Raw genomic sequence first — 21,278 nt, forward strand, 5'->3', positions numbered from 1 at the left:
ACAAAGGAATAATAGAAGTTGAAAAAGATAAAGAATTCTGTATTGATAATGATAACACAGCATTTTTCCCTAAAATATTACTTTATTGGGTCAGAAGTTCCAGGGAACAAACGGGAACTAATAAGCTATTTATGAAGTTAAAATTTTAGTAGTTTACTGTACTTTTTGATAACAGTTTTGCTTGTATCTTTCGGGATCTGCATGTTTTGCAAACAAAAATAGGGCATTTGTTCACAAAATGATGACACTCCAAAAATTACGTGTTATGGTTTTTGCTGTAATTTTTTTGTTATAAAATATTTTTTATTCAGTTTTCGCTATTGTATACAACTAAGAGCCATCTTTCGAACGGATTGTCTGCTCGAAATACATGCTCGAAAAATATTGAGAAATGAAATATGTTATACGAAAACGAAGTATATGTTATTGAGAAATGAATTATATGTTATTGAGAAATGCTTTACTCGATAGTGTCAAAGTTCTTCCCAGTTACAACCAAATAAAAGAAGCAAAGGAAAAGAGCGTTTCAGATGACACAAACTAGTGAAACAACCGCATCTGGTAAGCTTCAAAGCTTATCAGACATCAAGAAGAATTCTGGAAACAAAACCAAAGGAGAATATACAGAAACTACCAAATACTAATTTGCTTTTAACATTAAAATGGGGATGTGATCCTCAGGACAAAGTAAAAAAAAAACACAAAAAACCACTAAGGGATTTTTTAATTAGTACTTATTCATGGTTTCAATGGTCACATTTCATGGCTTCAAGAAGAATAGTATACGCCATGACTATCATCATCCAGTTCAAAAGGTTGCAAATGTTTTTTAAAAAATGATAAACCTGCATCAAAAAACTTTTGCCGACCAATTTTGTTTAAATACACGGCAGAAACTAAAGAAAAACAAAAGAGGTAACAAAAAATATAAAAAATCAAATTGCAAAACTACGCATCAACTATGATCGAAATTTATGGACTTCAAATCACTATTCGGCACCAACTTCATCTAATAATGATAGATGGGAAAGTGGCATAGATGGGAAAGTGTTTAACTAATACATATGCCAGTTCATCATGTTTCATTTGTAAAGCTACTTTTTCACACTTGAGTGATTTTGACGGAGACAGAGAAATCAATGAAGAAGCCCTACAATTTGGTATTTCTCCATTACGCGCCAGAATCAGGATTATGGAACATATTTTTGCACATTACCTATGATATTAGCTTTGAAGCAAGAACTTCTATCAGAAATAGTTCGAAACCGAAAAAAAATTAGAGAGGATGAAAAAAAAAAAAAAAGAACTCAAAGAAAGCTCAGAGAAAGATCAGGGGCCTGTATTTCAGGGCCTGTTATTGATTCTCTATAACAAATCTGTGGAAATACAAATGATGGAAATACAAATGATGGAAATACAAATGATGGAAATACAAATGATGGAAATACAAATGATGGAAATACAAATGATGGAAATACAAATGATGGAAATACAAATGATGGAAATACAAATGATGGAAATACAAATGATGGAAATACAAATGATGGAAATACAAATGATGGAAATACAAATGATGGAAATACAAATGATGGAAATACAAATGATGGAAATACAATTGATGGAAATACAAATGATGGAAATACAATTGATGGAAATACAAATGATGGAAATACATCTCGCAGGTTTTTTGAGCATCCAGAGCTTACAGCTGATATCGAAAAAACCAATTTAGAATTTATTAAGAAATGCGAAACCATCCTTATCAAATGGGCATAAAATAAAACCAATTAAATTTGCATAATACTCACACCAAGCTACCGAGCTTTAAAAGACTTATCACAGTTGGAAGCCAATGTTAAGTACACTTCACAAGATATTATGTGGCAAACAAACTATCAAGAACAACATCTTATCTCTTGGGCAAATACCAGAAGAGGCCCGAGAAACTAAAAATAAGGACTATAAATTTTCTAGACAATTGAACTGTAGTAGAAATCGCAGAAATAATCAAAATCACGATCTGATGTACATGTTACTTTCATCATCTGATCCTTGCTTAAGTTCTTTTAGATGTAAATGGGCCACAAGCAAAAGTGAGTTAGATACAGAAGCCTTACATTTACTTGATTCTGGTGTTACCATTTAAAATGTTTCAGTTTATTTGCTATTGTGTAACAATAATTTACAAATATTACATTTTTTTGTAGAAACAATTAAATATATTTTGCATACTTTCTCATATGTTCAAAATATGTAGTAAGATTTTTCTTATTTCCAAAAATATGACCTTATTAATGCTTATTTCTTGGAGAAAATAAGCCTTTCGATAGGTCTGTTTGAGGATTGATACTGATATTGACTAAAATTATACGGTTGCTAGGGCTTCTGAGTTTCCATATCAATCATTGCTATAGAAAATGTCACCATTAAACTCAGCATTATAGATTTAGTGGGGGTAGCAGTTGAAACTATCTGATAACTCATTCCGTTTTGGAGATAATAGTTTTAGCTTTTCGTCACACTGTGAAACGGTCATCTGATCCCTTTATGCTAGAATTATGTGTGAATTGATGGTGTGTTTAGTGTTAAAAACAATTTTTTATCTTTTCCAAATTTTAAATAACAACTACAATTCAAAAAGTTGGTGAAAATGTAAATAAAAGGATATTTAAAATAACCCCTAGTGACAAACGTTTGGTGCAAAATAAGCACTAATAGTACAAAGAAAAGTTTATTAAACAAAAAAATTAATGTAGAATACTTAGCAGCATACTTATTTTGTACTTTCGATACTAAAAAAATGCTTTCTTGTTGTTACGACGTACTGCGTCAATTTTTCTCTTTACATTTTCGCATATACGTTGTACAAGATTTTTGTCAACTTTTTTAAACAAAAACGGATTCTTTTTCGCAGTTGATCTTCATTTTCAGCTCTAAATTATTTTTGTATAGGTAATCTTTAAGGATTGACCAGAAATCCTCAATAGGTCGTATTTCTGGAACTCAAGTTAAATTAACATAATGGATATTTTAATCATAAAGGTTCACACTTTCGGCATAGTGCGAAGAGGCTATGTCAGGCCAAAGTACATAATTACCTTCGCAGTGAGGTTAGTTCATAAAAGGAATCAAACTTTTGAAGGTACATACATTTTTATACAATATTTTATTAATTGTAGTCCCGCAGAACTATAAATGGTTGAGAGACTCCATGAAGGTTTATGCTAATAAACACAAGAATTTTTTTAAAACTTGCTTTTGCGCTTATAATTTACGTTTTTGGTGCATTTTTTGGTTCATCTGAGTAAAATGTCGCATTAGAATTTTTATTCATTTTGTTTAATACGATGAACTAAGTATCATCAATGATAAATTCACGGTTTTTAAACGTGCGATAAATCCTCATCATTTATAATTTAAAGAAAAGACATGTTTTTGTTTTCTTTTATAAAGTTTTTAAGATATGAGCAATTTTTCTTGTTGAAGTTTCAGATCGGTTATTCAAGAGACCTTTCAAACGATTGAAATTCTTAGCAGTCATAGTTTTAGGTTTTCTGCCTGATCCAGGCTAACGAGACTTTGGTTCTTCCACTTCGCCAGATTGGATGGTTGTTTTGGAATGATTAGAGGTTCTTTTGGGGTGATTAGAGTTAACAAAATATACAAAGACGTCCTTAATTTTTTTTCCTTTTTTTGTTAAAAAAATCTCGTTTTTTTTTTAATAATAAAAAAAAAGATTATGATTTGAACAAAAAGGTTTTATTCACAACGCTATTTGTAACTCACTTTCAACTCTAACTGGCAGGTAGTGATAAATCATGGAATGTCAGGTGCGATCCGAAACAAAGACACAGCCTAACAAGAGTATTACAAACAATCACTTATGGTTATCAGTAGATTTTATATCGCATTTAAAAAAAAACTTTGTTTCTATGTCCTGGATCTTCAATGTGTGCCATCTTGCTCATAAAATGTTGTCGCAGTATTAATTAGAACCAAAACGTCAATGACTAGAAAAGGTATTTTTATTCGTTTAAACCAAATGCAAGTGTAATAAGTTTATCAAACTGTTTAAAAACTTTTTTAAATTTAAAAAAGCCGTCTTGAACAGATGAATTTCGAAAGGTTTCTATACCGGAGCGCGACACGGATTGATCCGAAAAAAAGTGACTAAAAAAGTTCAAAAAAGAGGAACGCAAATCCAGTCCACCTGTGTCTCCGCGACCCGTCAAAAACCTGCACGCAAATATTTTCAAAAAAAAGATAAAATAAATAGAATAAAAAGATCCAAATAAAGATAAAGTAATCTTTCTATTTGTAATACTATTGGTCAATTTTTGCGGGTTTTGTTAATCTGTTACTCGAAGTTCGAGTACCAGCTATTTGAAGCGGATACAACATTTGCATTAAAATTTTTTTCTCAGTTTACGATGGCAAAGTTTTGCTAATTTTTTACTCGAATGAGCAGAACGTAAAGGATCCTTTACGAAAATAACATCTCATTCCTGTGAATGACAGCTTTTCTACTAAAAAACTGATACCCAAAGATCTTTCACGCTGATTCATTTTCAGAATCATTTTCAGAATCATCTTCATCAATCTCTTCAGACTCACTTGAAGCTTTTTTGCAATCTTGCTTATCCCAATCTTTCATCGCAGCGCCTAACATAAAATCTTCTCTAAGAACGTCCCATTTTGAGGGGTTAGAGTCAACCACTTTGTTATCGTTGTTATTGGATACCTAGAATAACGAATTTTCATTCAAATTTATTATAACTTATATTATTACAGTGTTAGCATAAAAAATAAAATAGCTTCATTTTTCTTCAACGCAGAAATTGTAATTTATTTTATACAAAACTGGATGATATAAAAAACATCTCATAAAAAATACACCACTAAGATTTTTTAGACTTTAAATAAAACTTATCTTTCCACTAAATTAACAAATTCATACATTTTTGATTGCAGTCAAGGTTTTTTAAATTTAAAACCATTATAAAGAAAAAGATCTGCGTTTGAATCCATATCAACTATTTATTTGCTTTTGAGATTCCAAGAAAAACAATACCATTAAATGGGTTCAAAAAAAAAATAAAAAAATCGGCTTTCCAATTATCACATGATATTTACAGCTCATAAACCAACAAATCTATAAAGAGATTAAATTATTTGCTCTATACAATAACAGAAATATATAAAGAGAACGGGTCGTTTCAAAAAAACATTAAAAATGTTTTTTGTTTTTTTAAAGGTTCTTTTTTGAGATTTAAGGTTTCATTATGTGGTTACTCCTTAAACACGAGCAAAAACTCAGTCTGGTGTTATTTTAAGCAATGATCTTTAATGATGTTATTCATCTCTTATTAGCCCTTAGAAGTACCGAAACTAATGTTTTTTAAGTTAATTCTATATTTCCATACTTGTAAGTAAGTTTATGCAGAGAAACGTTCTTAACAGTAATCGCATAATTAACTTATTTATAAAATCTTTAATTATAAAGTCTGCATGGTTGAGGAAAAAGAGAATTTGTTTGATAGCCTGTAGATTGGCTCAGGTACCACTGAGTAAGTTTATATTTCATAGCTTTATTTTATCATTACAAAAATTTACATAAAACAAGAATTTTTTTTAAATTGGGAAGATTCTGCTATTTTCCCTCCATATCCCAATTGATATTCTGCTATTTTCCCTCCATATCCCAATTGATATTCTGCTATTTTCCCTCCACATCCCAATTGATATTCTGCTATTTTCGCTCCATATCCAAATTGATATTCTGCTATTTTCCCTCCATTGACCCCAATTGATATTTTCCCTCCATATCCCAATTGATATTTTCGCTCCATTGATCCCAATTGATATCTACTGTGTCACATAAGTCACTACAAAAACAAATTTTTTTTTTCTTCTAAATATTAATGTTACTAACCAAATCTGAATAGTAAACAAACGTTATAGGAATGGGGTTTGTGAATACCATTCAATATGACCACCATCACTTTCTAGTATTAATTGAAGGCAATCAGTAAAAGACAAAAGAACTAGTCCAAGATTTTCAGTAGTTATTTGCTGGGTAGCATCTGATAATTGAGCCTTTAGATTTTCAAGTGTTAAAGGTGGTCTGAGTGCATAAACCAGCTGTTTTGGATTGCCTCAGTACCTAAAGTTGTAAGGCGATAAATCTGGTGAACCTGGTAGCCAGAACTGCAGTAACAAACTGTTAATATATCTATTTGTAAATTTGTTAAAATCTTGAATTTTTTATGCAGGTTTTATAAATTTTTTTTTTTTTATAAACAGGTTTTGCAGTTATTCTTTTTAAACCTGTAATCCCTCCATTTAGCTTGTTTATTAAGCAAAGCTGATATTGATAGAACTTTTGTTTGATAAAAGCAGTTGGTTACCGCAAGCAATATATCAATACAAATTATTTGATGCAAAATTGTTATACCAATATTATAAAAACATCTAAAAATAAAGATTGGACCTGCAACTTTAAAATATGATATAAAAATGATAGCATTAAGTATCAAATAAGTTTTCTTGTAAATTATTTACGAAAGTCAAAGTTTAAGGAAGATGTAAAATAGAATCAATACTTGTGATTTCTTTGTCAAAAGATCCATAAATGTTGACTTAGATAAATGTTGACTTGTAGCAGCTAAAAAGAAAACAGAAGTTAAATCAAAACTTATTTGTTATATTAAGGATTTTTGACCTTTTCATAAATTCAAAACTGAAAGCAAGTTTTAGTGAAAATAGTTTGTTGCATGTAAATAATTTAGCCATGTGTTTGTACAAATAAAACAACCCTATATGAAATATCTGTAAGAGGTTCAATAAACTACTGTGTATAAAAGTTTTGATGAAATAAAATATCTGCAAAAAAAGTTAAAAGGCTGAGAATTTCTTCATGTAGCAAGAAATAAGTAAATCTAAAACTTTTTTAGAACAATGGAAAAATAAATTTTTATTTTTATTCTTAGTTTTATTAAAATCATTATTTTTGCAAAGTAGATTCAAAGAGATAAAAAAAAAAAAAAAAATTTCAATCTCCAAGATGCAACTACATATTGGCATCATACTTAGTCAAACTTAAGTTTTAATTTAAGTATTTTATTTCTTTTGTCTTTTCAAAAGCTAAAATACATAAATTTACTTTACATAATCATTAATAATGCCTTAATAAAAAAAACAAAAAAAAACTGCATCAATTAATTAATAGAATTATGTAACTTATGTATATGTAATATGTAAATTAAGTAATTATGTAATTTATGCATATCTAATATGTAAATTAAGTAATTATGTAATTTATGTATATCTAATATGTATATTAAGTAATTATTTAAAATAAAACTTGAAAAAGTGACAATAATAAGTATTTATTAAAAAACTAGAAAAAATAACTCTCATAAAATAAGATTTATAAATATTAAAACCTTTATCTTTCTTTGACTCTGTGTTTGCATCCTTCATTCTTTCTGACATATTCTTCTGATGGCTGCTCACTGCATTAAACAGCTTTACAACTAATAAAATCATAAAAATATAGTTATATATAGGTAATCTAGCATTATAAATACATATACAGGATACAGTAAATACATACTAAAATAGATACAGGATTTACTAAAAGTTTTATCTTCTCTGAGGTGAAGCACAAAAAAAAAAAAAAAAAAAAAACTGACTCGAAAAAACTGATTTTTGTTGCAACTATTTCTTGTTTTACTATTTACAAACAGTGAGTAAACATCAAGAAGAACTTTCAAGAACATCACAGCACATAATTTTCCTGGGCAATACAGAAAAGTGCATTTTACAAAAGAGAGGTATGGCAAAGAGATAATATTTTTGTAATGTTTTTGAATATTAATATTTAAGCATATGTGTTCAGCAGTATTGGAAAAAGGCACCAGATAATCAAGAATATTGTCACCAATTTAAAGAGGTTTATCACTTCAAATATGAAGCATAAATGAGGAACATCACCACCATCATGTGCCAACAGGCTAAACTTGTTGGGAAATTATCAGCAACATGGTAAAACAATATTCATCTTGACTGTTCAAAAATACATTACTTGTCAATCATAGGAAAAAAGCCCACAAAAAGCCAGTGAAATCTCTTTTGACCATCAAGAACAAAGAAGATAAACTAAAAATTTTTATATTAGGTGTGTAGGTTAAAAGAACATGGCTATTTTTGTGATGACCATAATTGGCAAATTAAAACCCCACATCCTATGGCCTGATGAGTCATCAAAAAAGCAGTTCTCATTGTGTAAAATAGACAAAGAGTTTGAAGGAGGACTGGGTATAAAAATAAAATTCACTTGCCCAAAGACCCAAAAATGGTCTTAAAATAATGCAACCAGAGCAATAAATTCCTACAAGTTAACAAAACTTTCTGATCCTCACTGAGAAAGCTACCATAAATGAAGACTTTTAAATGAAGAAAATCCTTCCATTCTACAAAAAAGGTTGTTAAAGGCAAAATAATGGAAGTACCAAGATCAGTAAAGCTAAGATATTCTTCAGGGATGAACTGCAAAAAAATATCTAAATTTTTAGATTCAGAATTCAGGACATGGCCACAAATCCCCCATTGTTCTGGGTCTGGATTTTATCATGTCTTGAAGTTTAGCACAAACATGATCTACAGAATTTAGGTCTGGGTTTAATAAACCAGGCAGAGTAGAACAGCTCATTGATAGGGTCCAGGTTACACAGAAAAAATTTACTAAGGATCATCTACGAAGCTATGGAAGCATCAGAAAATGCTAAAGAATTGTCATGATGGTGATTAACAAGTCATGGTAAAAATCCTTGCTTTGCACATTCACTGTAAACTATTTTCAAAAAATAGTTTAACCAATTTTGTGCATTCACATAACATTACTAAATCCAATAAAATATTACCTCCTTTTGTTGCTATTCTTTTAAGAAGAACTTCTTTTTGTGCATTGACCTTGGTTGGTATAATATGACCTTTCTCTTTAGTAAGTACCCTTTCCTCAAACCTTTTCTGTTTAGATAAAAGTATCAGCTTAACAAATTATTATCCTAGCACCATTGAGCAATAAATAACTGTTGCATTAATTTTCTTAAGATTCTAAAAAAATGAAAGTAGGATAAAAATTCTTGATATCAAAATAGTAACAATAACGGCAAAAGAGATTACGGAGATATTTCTTCATTTCTCTCCAAAAATATATTCTTTTGGCAAAAAATTTCATTGATAAAACTAAGCAAATTAAAACATTTAAATCATGCTGATTTTTCTTAAAAAAGCTATGAAAGTTATATACATTTATGTTATAAAAAAAAAATTTTTTTTGTTTGAATCTTCCTCATCATTGAGAAATGCTTTAACAAAATATATATATATATATAAATATATATATAAATATAAATATATATAAATATAAATATATATATATATATATATATATATATATATATATATATATATATATATATATATATATATATATATATATATATAGTCTAGATTTTCTCATCAGAAAATAACAAGATATTTTCTTCCCATCATCTAATTATCTTACATATGTTTGGTCTGGAGGCCTTAAAAGTACCAGTATGCAGCTGATCTAATACCATGGTAACAGCTTGACCTCTAGGCATGTTTGATCAATCTACTTATGACAAATCAAGCTCCTGGTCATCTTTCTCATGGATCTCACAGGATTACATGGTAGTTCTCCATTCACTTTTCTAAGCTTTAGTATCTCCTTGCTAATATAACTTTGAATCAATTTTTAAAGAATTGGTTTTGATGCAGCACTGATAATAAGTTTTTGGGCTTGAAAGAAAACACAGATAGCCTGTCTTTTTGTTTCTTATTTCTTCATTTTACCTTTCTTTAATCACAAAACTTTATATATGTTCCCTACGTATGTGAAGCACCCCGCTTTTAAACATTTATCAGATTTAGAGTTTACTTACTTTCTTTTCAAGAATTATTTTCTTCATTTCAATCTTCCGCTTGTCTGATTTTTTGCTTTTGCTTAAAATTGCATCCTGCTAAAAAAGAAAAAGAAAAGAGGAAGATTAATATAAATTAGAAACTTCATTATACTCATATTGGTTGATATCTACTTAAAACACTGAAATACAATAGTTTTGTTCATTAACCATTCAAAATTATTTCTTTTTTATAATTTTTTCAGAAATAAGTTTTTTTTAAGGAGTTGCTTAAACTAACATGAGTTCAATAAAATTTTATCTTTATGGTACATAGTTTAGAACTCTTGAAGTAAAAAAAGTAAAAATTTTTAAAAAGCTAAAAAAAGATTTTACTTTGTTAGTTGGTTTTTCTAATATCTTGTTAATAACATCTGCCATTCCAGCCATTCCATGCTTGTTCTTAGATTCTTCTAAATTTTCAAGAAAGTTATTCTTAAGTAAAAACTTCATATATAAGATATGTAAACATTAAAAAATATATTTTATTGTGTACTAAAATAATATAAAAGATTTTCTGGTTATGTATTAAACAAATATTTTGATATTTAGCCCATAAAATAAATAATTATATAACCATTTATAGTTTTTACAGGAAAAGAAAATCATAAATAATTTTATAGAACTGATTAAAGACTCTAAAAATTTTAAAATATACATAGAATTTAAAAACCTATTTAAGACATTTAACTTAGTTAAAACTTACTATCACTCATCTCTTCATCAGCCTGTACTCCATCATCTTCCTCCAAATTAATACTCATCTTTGTCAAAAACAAAAACAAAAAACAAAACAAAAAAAAACTTAAATATTAATAAAAAAAACAGCTATAAATGTTTGTGAGTATATATGCATATGTACATATATATGTGCATGTGAGTGCATATGTATGTAAACGATTGTCTGCATGTGAATATGTGAAACATTTAATCATTTAAGTTGGTATTGAGTAAAAATGTGATTAAGTTGACACCAATTTTGTTTTAACTATGTTTTAACCTCATTTAAAAAACTTGCATCGATTTTTGTTAAACATTTTTTAAAAGTGCCTGATAGAAAGTAAAATGTTTTGAATGCATACTACTAATCTTGTAAGTGGTCTAAGTAGTGTTTTTACCACGTTTTTGCAATTGAGTAACTGCATTCAAATGACAGCAAAATTGAACTTTCTCTCTAAAGGTTTATGCATATAACCCTTTAGTCAAAAATATAAGAATGCTGATATTGCCTGTTTAAAGTGGAATACCATTAAATCACACATTAACTTTAAAATTTTTCAGAAAATCGCAGACGTTGGAGGTAGAAAATTGTAACAAAGCATTACATAAACAATTTTAAACATAACATAAACAAAGTAAACTTTTTTCTAGAAATGAAATAGAGATAGACTTGAGTTAGTACCTTCCACGCAATAACCACGTGGGTTTATCAACTTTAAAAGCCTGTTGCACTATTGTTGCATTCCCAAATATCACATACATATCAAATATATCAGCACGGAAATTTTATTATGACGCGCCGTTCGGATATTTATTTAAAATCATCAAGTTAAACCTTTTCATGAGAAAAAAGGTTGTTGTTTTTTTTTAAACCTACAAAAGTTAGATTATTTAAATTTTTGCAGATAAGAGAAGATAAGTCGAATTATCAACAAGTTTTCTTGTCAGTTCTGAAAGGTAAGTAAAGTATATTATAAGTTAAAAAATCTCCTAATGTCACTCTACCTCAGTTTTGAAGTAACATCTCTATCGATTAAAATTAAGAGTGCATTAAACTTTTGTAGAATATCCTCACCGCTACGGCTGAAGAGTGTATAGTCATACAACATTTGAAATGCCTCCTGAAAATCACTAATTTTGAGACAAACACTATCATAGCGAGCAAAGGTTTATCATTGTATTATCATCATTATCTTCCTCTTCATCACCATTATCTTCATTCGCTGCATTATTTACATCTTCTATCGACTGTTCATCTTTTAGTAAATGTACCGTGCTCATTAAGGTTTCATCTGCAGAAATGACACCTTCAGCTTTTGTACCTCGAGGGTAAAAATCATTAAGTTTTTTGATCTGATTTTGAGAGTCGTCGTCTTCATCTGACTAGGTAGATTTCTCCTGATCTTACGAAATTCCTGATTTCACAAAACAAATAAGAAAATGGTAGGGGTTTTTACTTTTTGTCACTCAAGATCAAGTAATTTGATTGTATCCCTTTCCCTTTTTTCCCTTCTTCAAACAGTAAGCTATCCATCCAGCTTTTATTTTGTTTTCTTTACCTGCAAAGTAAGTGTTTGATTCCTTTGAAGCAGCGAGTGGATTTTGATTTATCAATGGCACTCTTAGGATTTTTATCACCCGCTGCATTTGTTACAGCCATTTAAGTAAGACGAATTTTACTGTATTTTCTCCCTATACACAAGCCTCAGATCAAAGATTGAGTGACTTGTTAGTTTGCAAACGAAAAAACAACCTAAAATCATTTGCATTATAGATTTCATCAAGTTTATATCTGAATAAGGTTGTAGGGAGAGTTGTTTTCTTCTATTTCAGCCGTGCAAGAGTAATCTTCTCCAGATACCGTCTTTAAAGAAACATAACTGTTTTTCCAACAATCGAGCCCACCATTATTACTTATATTCCAAAACTTTCGGATTATATCTTACATTCAAAGACAAATATATATATATATATATATATATATATATATATATATATATATATATATATATATATATATATATATATATATATATATACAGTGGTCGGCCATCACATTAGGACCAGCTGTAATTTTTTGTAAATATCGTGTAAAAATAAATTTTTTGGCAAAAAGAAAAATAATGGTCTAATTTAAAGCTTGTTCCTTTATCTATAAAGTTATACTTGATGAAAAATAAACAAATAAAATTAAACATTTTGAATATTTATTGGTTATTACAATAAATTATATAAAATATATATTAAGTATTAATATTTTGTAAAACCACCTTTATTTGCAATAACTGCTTCGATTCGTCGTGGCATGCTTGCAATTGAACTTTTTATAGTTTCTGTCAACTCTGGGTTATTGTGCCAGATCCTGATAGTATATTCCATAAGATCTTGCTTGTTAGTAAGAATTTTTTTTCCAACATCTCGCTTTACTATTTTCCAAATGTTTTCTATGGGGTTAAAATCAGGTGAGTTGCCTGGCCATGGCAATACATCTACTTTTTTCTGTTTTAAAAAAACCATAACACTTTTTGCTGTGTGGCAAGTTGCACCATCTTGCATAAATATAAGATTTTTGACATTTTTGGACTTCTTTTGAATTTTTTTGACATTTTTAGACCAATCTGCCATTTGAGGAAGCAACTGGTTCTCCAGAACTTCTTTATACTGTTCCTGCCTCATTGTGCCAACTACTTTGTAGAGACGCCCTGCTCCTTGCCCACAAATGACAGACCACATCATTACTGAAGCTGGATGCTTGACTGTTTCCACAATGCAGTCAGGATGAAACTTTTCGTTTGTTCTACAACGAACAAAAGCTGTTTTGTTCATCATTACTTGAAAAGTTGATTCATCAGAGAAGCAAATCTAAAATAATGCTTATTTTAAATTATAATATTTATGAATATATTTAAAATATTTTACGAATATGAATACAAATAAAAATACTTTTTCCCAATCCTCAACAGACCAGTGACGATAGTTTCGAGCAACATATTTGAATTAAATTGTAAAAAAAACGTGTGGCCCTAATGTGATGGCCGACCACTGTATATGTATATATATATATATATATATATATATATATATATATATATATATATATATATATATATATATATATATATATATATATATATATATATATATATATATTTATACACAAACACTTTGCTTTGTTAGGTGTTTTGTTAAACACTTTTAAGAGCTTCTTACCGATTTGTACTCTTTTCCTTGGTATTCGTTATTTTTTTAAGATCATAAAACCCAAACCTCTAACCACGATCGAGCAATAATTTACATAAAATGTATGTAACTACGTAAAAGTCATGAGACAGATAAAGAATTTGTGGTTCCAGTAACATCATAGTTAATATAAGATTGAATTTTTTGTTAACAAAACCTTTGAGCGATAGAAATGTTTGGGAAGATAGTTTTGAAAAGTCCACATATACAATCACATAAACAAATTGAAAAAAAAAAAAAGGACTATTATTATTCAGAGCCCACCTTAATTCTGCATCAGTAAGTAGTTCTGGTACTACGAAATCGAAGTGTAGGTTACATTTTAAATAGTGGTGGATTTATGTGAATATTAAATAGCCCCAAACATAATTTCAAATTTCCCAGTTGTTTATTTATCAAACCACCTTAACTTACAAAATATCTTGAGGACATAAGAATTTTTTAGGAGTTGCTTAATGATGTATTTTATGAACAAATTGTTCATAAATAACGAACCAAGATATTTCTGTAACAGAGAAAAACCTTTTTTGGTAAAATATTTTGTTTTTAATTTATTCATGCATTTCAAAATTGCTATAAAATATAATTTCTACATATCATTTTTTCAAATAAAATAAAATATCCTCAAAAAGACAGCCAAAAGAAAGTTAGCAAACCTTTATACAACTAAGGCAACTATCTTAAAGAACTTTTTTTAAAAGTGTTACAAAGATGCTTTACTGAATTCCTTAGAATCTTATTGGTAAGAAAAAATTAAGAGAGTAGATAGAATTTCAAAACATTCGAGTCCTAATTTTTGTTAAATTTCTTTAGAAATTTCTTGGGATTTTAAAAAAATATCACTTGAACATGTTGCACTTGCACTAAAAACTGGTAAATCTGTTTTCTCACTGTTTAATGATGATAATACACTTGTATGTGATAGACCAATAGAACTGGATGATTTTGATCGTGAGAAAGGGTTTTCGGAGTTTTTAACCAGAGATGGCCTGTAAGGATTATTGTATAACTGAGGCGATCTCTTTTCTAAATCAGCAAATGAAGAAGATTTCCCAGACCTTTCCCCGTAATTCAGAGCGTGCACTGAATGAGGCTTCGTAGTGGTTTGTTGATTATCGCAATTCTCTAATTTTGCATACATAGAACTTATGTAAGACTGAAGGGAATGACACGCCTTTTGCACTGACTGAATTCGTTCCTCCATCACCTTTAACGTAGAAAAACAATAACTTGATGAAATGCAAATGAAATAAAAACCACCCCATCTAATAAAAAAGAATAATTTGTTTCTCATTTAGTGAGAATATAAAAATGTTTCAGAACGAATTTTCAACTTAAACAAGTTAAAACTGAGAAATTATTTGAATAGTTAATGAATCAAAATAATAAAGCCAACCTTAATTTCTAACTTATGTTTTTCTCTGATGCTTTCAATTTCAGCTCGATGTTCTCGTATGAGCTTATCCTAAATCAATATTAAAAAACATGCAAAAAAAAAAAAAAAAAAATTGGCATGAAAACTTACTTTTTTAACATGCGACGAAAACTTACTTTTTTAACATGCGAAGAAAATTCCCATGGTATGAAAACTTACTTTTTTAACATGCGACGCCTCGAGATCATTTGCTTTACTTTTATATGTAGTTAATTCTATAGTTAACATTTCCCGTTCTTCCTCCAATTCTATAGCGGAATCAAAAAAATTTGTAAATAAGTATTCGAATGTTAATTTCGAATAAAATGCGAAAATTAAGTTGATTTTAAATAAGTTAAGTAATAGTTATCCGTTAAATTTACACTGTTTCCTTTCGAGTCGAGTTAGTCAGTATAAACCTGATATAATATGTAGTGGAGAACCTTAATGAATGGGACGATTATTAAATGGGACAAACTCAGATTCTTATAGAAGCATCGATGTAAGGATATTCAAATTTTTGTAACAAAGACTGATAGAAACAAGAATTCAACTGACCGACTCATCCATCCTATTGTGCTATGACCGTAATGAAATTGGATGCTATTGTGTATTCGAATGCAAAAAGTAATTTTTAAAAATGTTTTTGTTTTTCTAATTTTGCAGCGATTTTTGAAGTTATGGAAAATAAAATTCCATGTTTAGCAGTCTCTAGTATTTCAAGGTGTAAAACATTCAAGCTTAAATAATGTTTTTGGTGTGACTAAGCATTTTTGGATAAATTGATGCGCATATTGAATAGGATAAAATACTACTTATTGAATGAATTTAATAAGGTATTATTTACAGCTCAGCAGAAAGATGCTGCAGTCCCTTACTTTTACCCCCATGGGTAATGGGTATTATTTACACACTTTTATACTGCAATATTTTACTTAAATAAAAATAACTAAATATAATATTCTAAAAAGAGAAAGTTCTACTTTTATTGAAATTTAATTAGAGTTAAAAAGTTTAAAGTTAAAAATATTATTGTGCGGTCTTTATGTATCTATATATATATGTATGTATCTATATATTTAACTACATTTACAATTAATAAACTTATTTGAAAAATGATTGAATTAAACACGTTCATTTTTAATTCTTTTATGTTTATCCCATTCAATGAGGCATACTTAATAAGACAAATGTCATGCTCCAATAAAACTCTCTTTTTACCAATAGCCAAATGCAAATCCAATTTTTTTATTTTGCTATATCATTGAGCAAGAGTTGATGGTTGTCAAACATATTTAAATATATATTAAACTATTTTATCTATGTTTAAAAAGCATTTCGCTAAAACTGTCCCATTCATTGAGGTCTTCCCCTAAAACGTTAGACCGGTTTTTTAGGATTAAGGGGTGAAGAAACCCTGGCCATTAGGAGAGAGAGAACCTTGAGACTAAGCTGAAGGACTCCTCTGTGAAAACCGGGACACTTGATTAGCTGATCAGAGTTTTTGTTTTTTGTAAAGAGCCACCTCTCCTGTTCTTTAAACACCTCGAAGGTGAAAAACCCCGTCAATAACCCACGAATGCGCTCAATCAGCGTTGCCATAGGCAAACTATTGAGAGTTGTTAAAATGATGACAGGACATCTGCTAAGTACTTTTCACAAGAAAATAGATGTGGAGGATCAGGAGACCAGCAGGAAGCTAACGATAAAAAACAAATCCAAGAAAGACTTGTAAAATCATAACAATATCAGAAAACTGTTTATTGTAATTTTACTTAGACACTTTCTTGCAATTTAATAGTTAATAATAACAACTAATGTGAAAATTTGATTTGACTCTAATATTTTGTTTTGTGAGATTAAACTGCTCTTTCCTATCAACGGTATCAACTTGAATTAATCATTGTTTTCGGTTGTAAAAACCATGTTGGTTAACATGGTATTTAAATTGATTTAATGTAAAAAACATCAAATCAATTTAAATACCAAAAATGGAAACAAAAATGAAAGAGTAAAAAAAAAAAAAAATTATTGACTGTTAATAGAAACAAAAATATTTTAAAAATTCTCAGGAAAGAGGGCATTTAACCCTATCTTACGTTTTAACTCCCTTCTATGAGCACTTAACTTCTTCTCAAGTCCAATATGATGATAGTTTTTCATTTCGAATTCCTGTACTTGAGTTTTCACTAAATCTTGCTTTTCGCCTTGCCTTATAAGTTCTTTTGTTAATTTTGCCAACTATTGAAATAATATACCATACAATATATAACTTGAAGAAGTAAAAAATAAGATACGCTACATAAATGCAGCAACTTAACTTTTCTTAAATAAACTTTCCCAAATTAGTTTCTAACAAAAAAAAAAAAAAAAAACTGTTTTTAAAACTTTTCAACAAAACTAAAGAGATTAAAAAAGTCTATAACTACTAGGAATTGCGGATTCTGGCGCATTGATACTTTTCCTATACTTAAGGAATTGTAGATGTGGTTGTGTAATTAAAATGTAAAAGTGTGATTCATCGTATTTCTGGGACATTGATCCTAGTAATATATAGGTAAAAGGCGGTTCTGACGCATTGATATGTCGCTATAGTTGAAGCTATTAATCTAGAATGAGTAAATAAGTAGTAAAAATTGCTGTAAGCTATTCCAGAGCAAATACTTGATCATAATCCATAAATGTAAAAGAAGGTTTTAGTTTGTAGTGTCCAATAGCCAAGGTGTGAATACCGTCTTCTAAGATGAATCTTTTGTCGTCGTTAGCGCTGAGTGCGACTTTGTTTATTTCTTCAGTGTAGACATTGTGAAGATGGGAACGGATAACGTTCATGGTGGTGAGCTTTTCTGTCTTGTTCATTAAGCAGTCTTTATAATCTTGATGAGTGATGCGATTTTCAGCAACGCATTTCTGAATGCCTTTGCATTTTTTGTGTTCTTTTATTTCATTAAAGACCTCATAGGAGTAGAGTTTAGGTCGAAGTCCAACAAACTCTTTAATTTGTTTGCCAGCAGTCTCGTCCTTGAACATTCCGATAACTTTTTTGTTTAAACCCACTTTGAGCCCAGTGTTTTGAATGGCGGGATGATCTTTAGGAAAGTCGCTTGTGTCAAATTTTTCAAGTACGTCATCAGCAATGTCTTGATAAAAATCTTCCGTTTCTATTTTGTAAAAGAGCGAGTCAGTGTCAGTCATGAGTAATTTAGCGCGATCTCCGTATTTAGGCTTCATGTAGTCGTAGTGCTGCTGAAACATGAGAGTTTTGCTGATGTCAAGGATGCTCATTCCCAAGAAAACAGGCTTGTCGTAAAAGACACTTGTTCTTTTCATGTGAACCGCGATTAGGTTTTCATCAAAAATGGTGTTTCGATCATATCTAGGGCTTTTGAATAATTTTAGAGCATCTTTTTTCGTAGTAACGAGTCTAACATCAACTCGTTTTAGAATATTCTCCATGGTTTGTTATTTTTAAAAAACTTTATTCTTTAAAAATTTCACCACAAGGTATTGATAACTTCTTGAAAATCAAGCCCTTCATTCAATTTTTTTAAAACGTAAAGACACAAATGACCACAATAAGAAGTGTTACCAAATTGAACCCTTTCGCTGTTGTAAAAGATAGGACTTTTTAAATAATCAATGAGCTCTACAAGAGGAGGTTGAGCATAAGAGTCAAAACTGTATTTCTTATCACCGTCTTTAAACCAACACACCCAATGAAACCCACCAGTGCTTGAATCTCCCGTATTTACGACTCCACATTCTTTTTTTCTTGTCTTTTTTGGTAAATCATCCCTCACAAAAACACCTCGAAAGTTTTTCAATTTTAACTGTTTAGCAGCCTTTATCAATTGAAAGTTAGTTAAAGCCTCATTAGGTAAAACAATTCCTTCTACGTCAATCCATTGAAAGTCGATCATTTTTTTAAATTTCTTAAAAAGTTTATCCAAGTTTTTGAAAAAAGGTGAAAGAAGTTTCAGAGAATGGCGCCTAAAAAGGGGATGCTTGAGAAGGGTGAGTTAGGTCCGAGTAATAAACCAGAACCAGCATATTTATAACCTTTTCCAGTTTTAATGAAGAGTCCATCACCGTGAACATTTTTAGTCCATGGGGTGATAAACAATCCATCTCCACCTAAAGTTTTTATCTTCATTCCTTTTCCATTTTTGCTCAGGTAAAAAAGACCTCGCCCAGCGATTCCATCCACCATGGCAGAACCGGCAGAGGCTCCAACACCTGAAAGCAGACCAGTAGCTAGAGCTGGAACTACCTTTGTGGCAAGAGTGTTGCCTATCATACCTAATAACGGTAAAAGAGCTCCGATGAATCCGCCTTCTATTTTCGAGTTGTATGCAATTTGTCTTTTTTTGATCAATTTAAGAGTGACTCCTTTACCAGTTTCATACGCTTTTCTAATTTTGTTCAATTGCGCATTAGTGATAGCTAGAACATGTTTACCGTTCAAGTCTTGATGAGAAAGCTTAATGCTAGTATCGGTTTTGTCTTGAATGGCTTTTTTAATTTTATCAGATTGGCTCTGCGAGATATTAATTTCGATATTTTGATAATTGCTCATTTTTTATGTATTAAAAATTATTTATTTCACTTCTCGAATATGATATCGTATTGTAATATCCTCTCCACGAAAATCAACCAAATCTCCATTCTGATCAATGATGCGAGTAACCATTGTTGAAATTTCAAACAGTTTAACAGGAAGATAAATCAAATGCATTGGTCTCTCGATGATTTTATAGCCTGGACTAACATTTGGATAAAACGAGTAAATACAATTTAATTGGGTTCCATTAATATAGGATGATCCGATCACGTTGTTAACGATTCTGATGGTGTTAATGCTTGAAATTCTAACGATATGATCCGACTCGTATTCGGAATTGGAATTTAATTTTCTTTTAGTAAACCCTAAAACTGAAGAGATGCTGTTCTCCACGTTAAAGTCAATCAAATAATTCAAACCAAGTTTAATGGTTGATTTTAAAGTATTAAGATTGATTCCAATTTGAAGGTTGTTTGGAGAGTAATTAATTTTATTTGCAATAATATAACTTCCACGTTGAGCTGTTTTTATTGTGTTTAAAATAGACTTTTGCAAATACTCATTGATGTCTTTAATGTCATAGCTTCCTGATGGAATGATAATGTTCTCCCAATGAGCTCCATTGTTCATGCTGTATTTGAAAGAATTGTTTTTACTGCTTACATTTGGAATGCTGTTGTAAGTCTCAAGACCGAGAAAAGCCATTTCATAACTTTTTCCTTCGTCAAAAACGATTTTATCCAAAAAATCAGTGGTGATAACACTTGATTTTCCATCTACATCGATGATTATACCTGACATTTTTTAAATAAGAATTATTTTTTAAATTGTTTTAGAAAAATAAAAAATCGTCAAATCCGCTTCGGTACTTTCCCTCGTTCTTTTTAGAAGAGAGATCGATGACTGCAAATCCGTGAGGTTCATTCCAGCAATGATTGCAAAAGGCTTTAAATTCTTCTATCTTCATATCGCAGGAAACGTGATCTTGATAAATGTGATTAACGCTTTTTTGGTCTTGTTTAAAGGGACAAATAAAGTTAGCATTTTCTCTGATGGTATGTCTTGGAATCTCGAAATAGTTTTGAGCGAGGTAAAAGCAGTCGACGTTAGAGTGTCTTCCTCGGATATAGTATTTTTCGCACTTGTTTTGATTGGTCAATTGCAAATCGTCAAAGATCATCAAATTGTTTTTGGTCGAGTCTAGGGATTCAGATTCAGGCACATCATCAGCCGTTTCAAAGAATTGACACTCCATATCATCATTGTCGGAATATTTTTTTGAAAGATCGTTAATAACATCTTCATGGATTAAATTCAATTTTTCCATTTCGTCTTGTACATCATCCGTTAACAA

General features: G+C 29.9%; 6 protein-coding genes and 1 long non-coding RNA gene across 14 annotated transcripts in view; all 7 read right to left on the minus strand.

The window, feature by feature from the left end:
* LOC145181042 (cysteine-rich protein 2-binding protein-like) overlaps positions 1-21,278 on the minus strand; it is a 400,331-nt gene that overhangs the window by 209,914 nt on the left and 169,139 nt on the right. The gene's annotated exons all lie outside the window — the stretch shown is intronic.
* LOC145181378 (liprin-alpha-2-like) overlaps positions 1-21,278 on the minus strand; it is a 391,227-nt gene that overhangs the window by 200,810 nt on the left and 169,139 nt on the right. The window lies entirely within an intron of this gene.
* LOC145180864 (tyrosine-protein kinase ABL1-like) overlaps positions 1-21,278 on the minus strand; it is a 324,834-nt gene that overhangs the window by 134,417 nt on the left and 169,139 nt on the right. The window lies entirely within an intron of this gene.
* Positions 1-21,278, minus strand: part of LOC145181231 (uncharacterized) — a 313,564-nt gene that overhangs the window by 123,147 nt on the left and 169,139 nt on the right. The window lies entirely within an intron of this gene.
* Positions 4,293-11,504, minus strand: LOC149883107 (RRP15-like protein). 2 transcript variants are annotated; one of them, XM_090099819.1, is made up of 8 exons: positions 11,392-11,504; positions 10,696-10,753; positions 10,326-10,402; positions 9,972-10,049; positions 8,925-9,030; positions 7,446-7,535; positions 6,603-6,664; positions 4,293-4,741 (listed from the first exon to the last, which is right to left on the minus strand). In XM_090099819.1, the coding sequence occupies exons 2-8, from the start codon at positions 10,751-10,753 to the stop codon at positions 4,553-4,555; spliced, it is 660 nt and encodes a 219-aa protein (XP_089955945.1). In that variant the 5' UTR covers positions 11,392-11,504; the 3' UTR covers positions 4,293-4,552. The 2 variants fall into 2 exon arrangements, with proteins under 2 accessions (XP_089955945.1, XP_089955946.1); XM_090099820.1 differs by having other exon boundaries at positions 10,696-10,750; positions 11,392-11,430.
* Positions 5,545-6,342, minus strand: LOC149883108 (uncharacterized). The gene is made up of 3 exons (XR_016456288.1): positions 6,328-6,342; positions 5,981-6,141; positions 5,545-5,885 (listed from the first exon to the last, which is right to left on the minus strand). It is a non-coding gene; the product is annotated as an uncharacterized LOC149883108 (long non-coding RNA).
* The window catches only part of LOC145181932 (hamartin-like), a 175,945-nt gene continuing 169,139 nt past the window's right edge, over positions 14,473-21,278 (minus strand). For all 7 annotated transcript variants that reach the window (XM_090099805.1, XM_090099801.1, XM_090099802.1 and 4 more), the window contains 4 exons: positions 17,463-17,604; positions 15,544-15,632; positions 15,346-15,414; positions 14,473-15,156 (listed from right to left, as the gene is read on the minus strand). In XM_090099805.1, the coding sequence (XP_089955931.1) occupies positions 14,749-15,156; positions 15,346-15,414; positions 15,544-15,632; positions 17,463-17,604 (708 nt within the window). In that variant the 3' untranslated portion in view covers positions 14,473-14,748. The remainder of the gene's footprint in view (positions 15,157-15,345; positions 15,415-15,543; positions 15,633-17,462; positions 17,605-21,278) is intronic.

The sequence above is a fragment of the Hydra viridissima genome, unplaced genomic scaffold (assembly GCF_058129835.1).
Source record: "Hydra viridissima isolate aposymbiotic clone 2 unplaced genomic scaffold, HvirCarnegie_v1 scaffold_10, whole genome shotgun sequence".
Lineage (NCBI taxonomy): Eukaryota > Metazoa > Cnidaria > Hydrozoa > Anthoathecata > Hydridae > Hydra > Hydra viridissima.

What these genes read in the sequence shown, in the direction of transcription:
- LOC149883107 (XM_090099819.1), bottom strand. Translation starts at nt 10,753, where the DNA reads ATGAGTATTAATTTGGAGGAAGATGATGGAGTACAGGCTGATGAAGAG. An exon ending in TGATGAAGAGATGAGTGATA is followed by an intron (nt 10,403 to 10,695) that starts GTAAGTTTTAAC and finishes TTGAAAATTTAG; the next exon opens with AAGAATCTAAGAACAAGCAT. An exon ending in TAGAAAAACCAACTAACAAA is followed by an intron (nt 10,050 to 10,325) that starts GTAAAATCTTTT and finishes TTTCTTTTTTAG; the next exon opens with CAGGATGCAATTTTAAGCAA.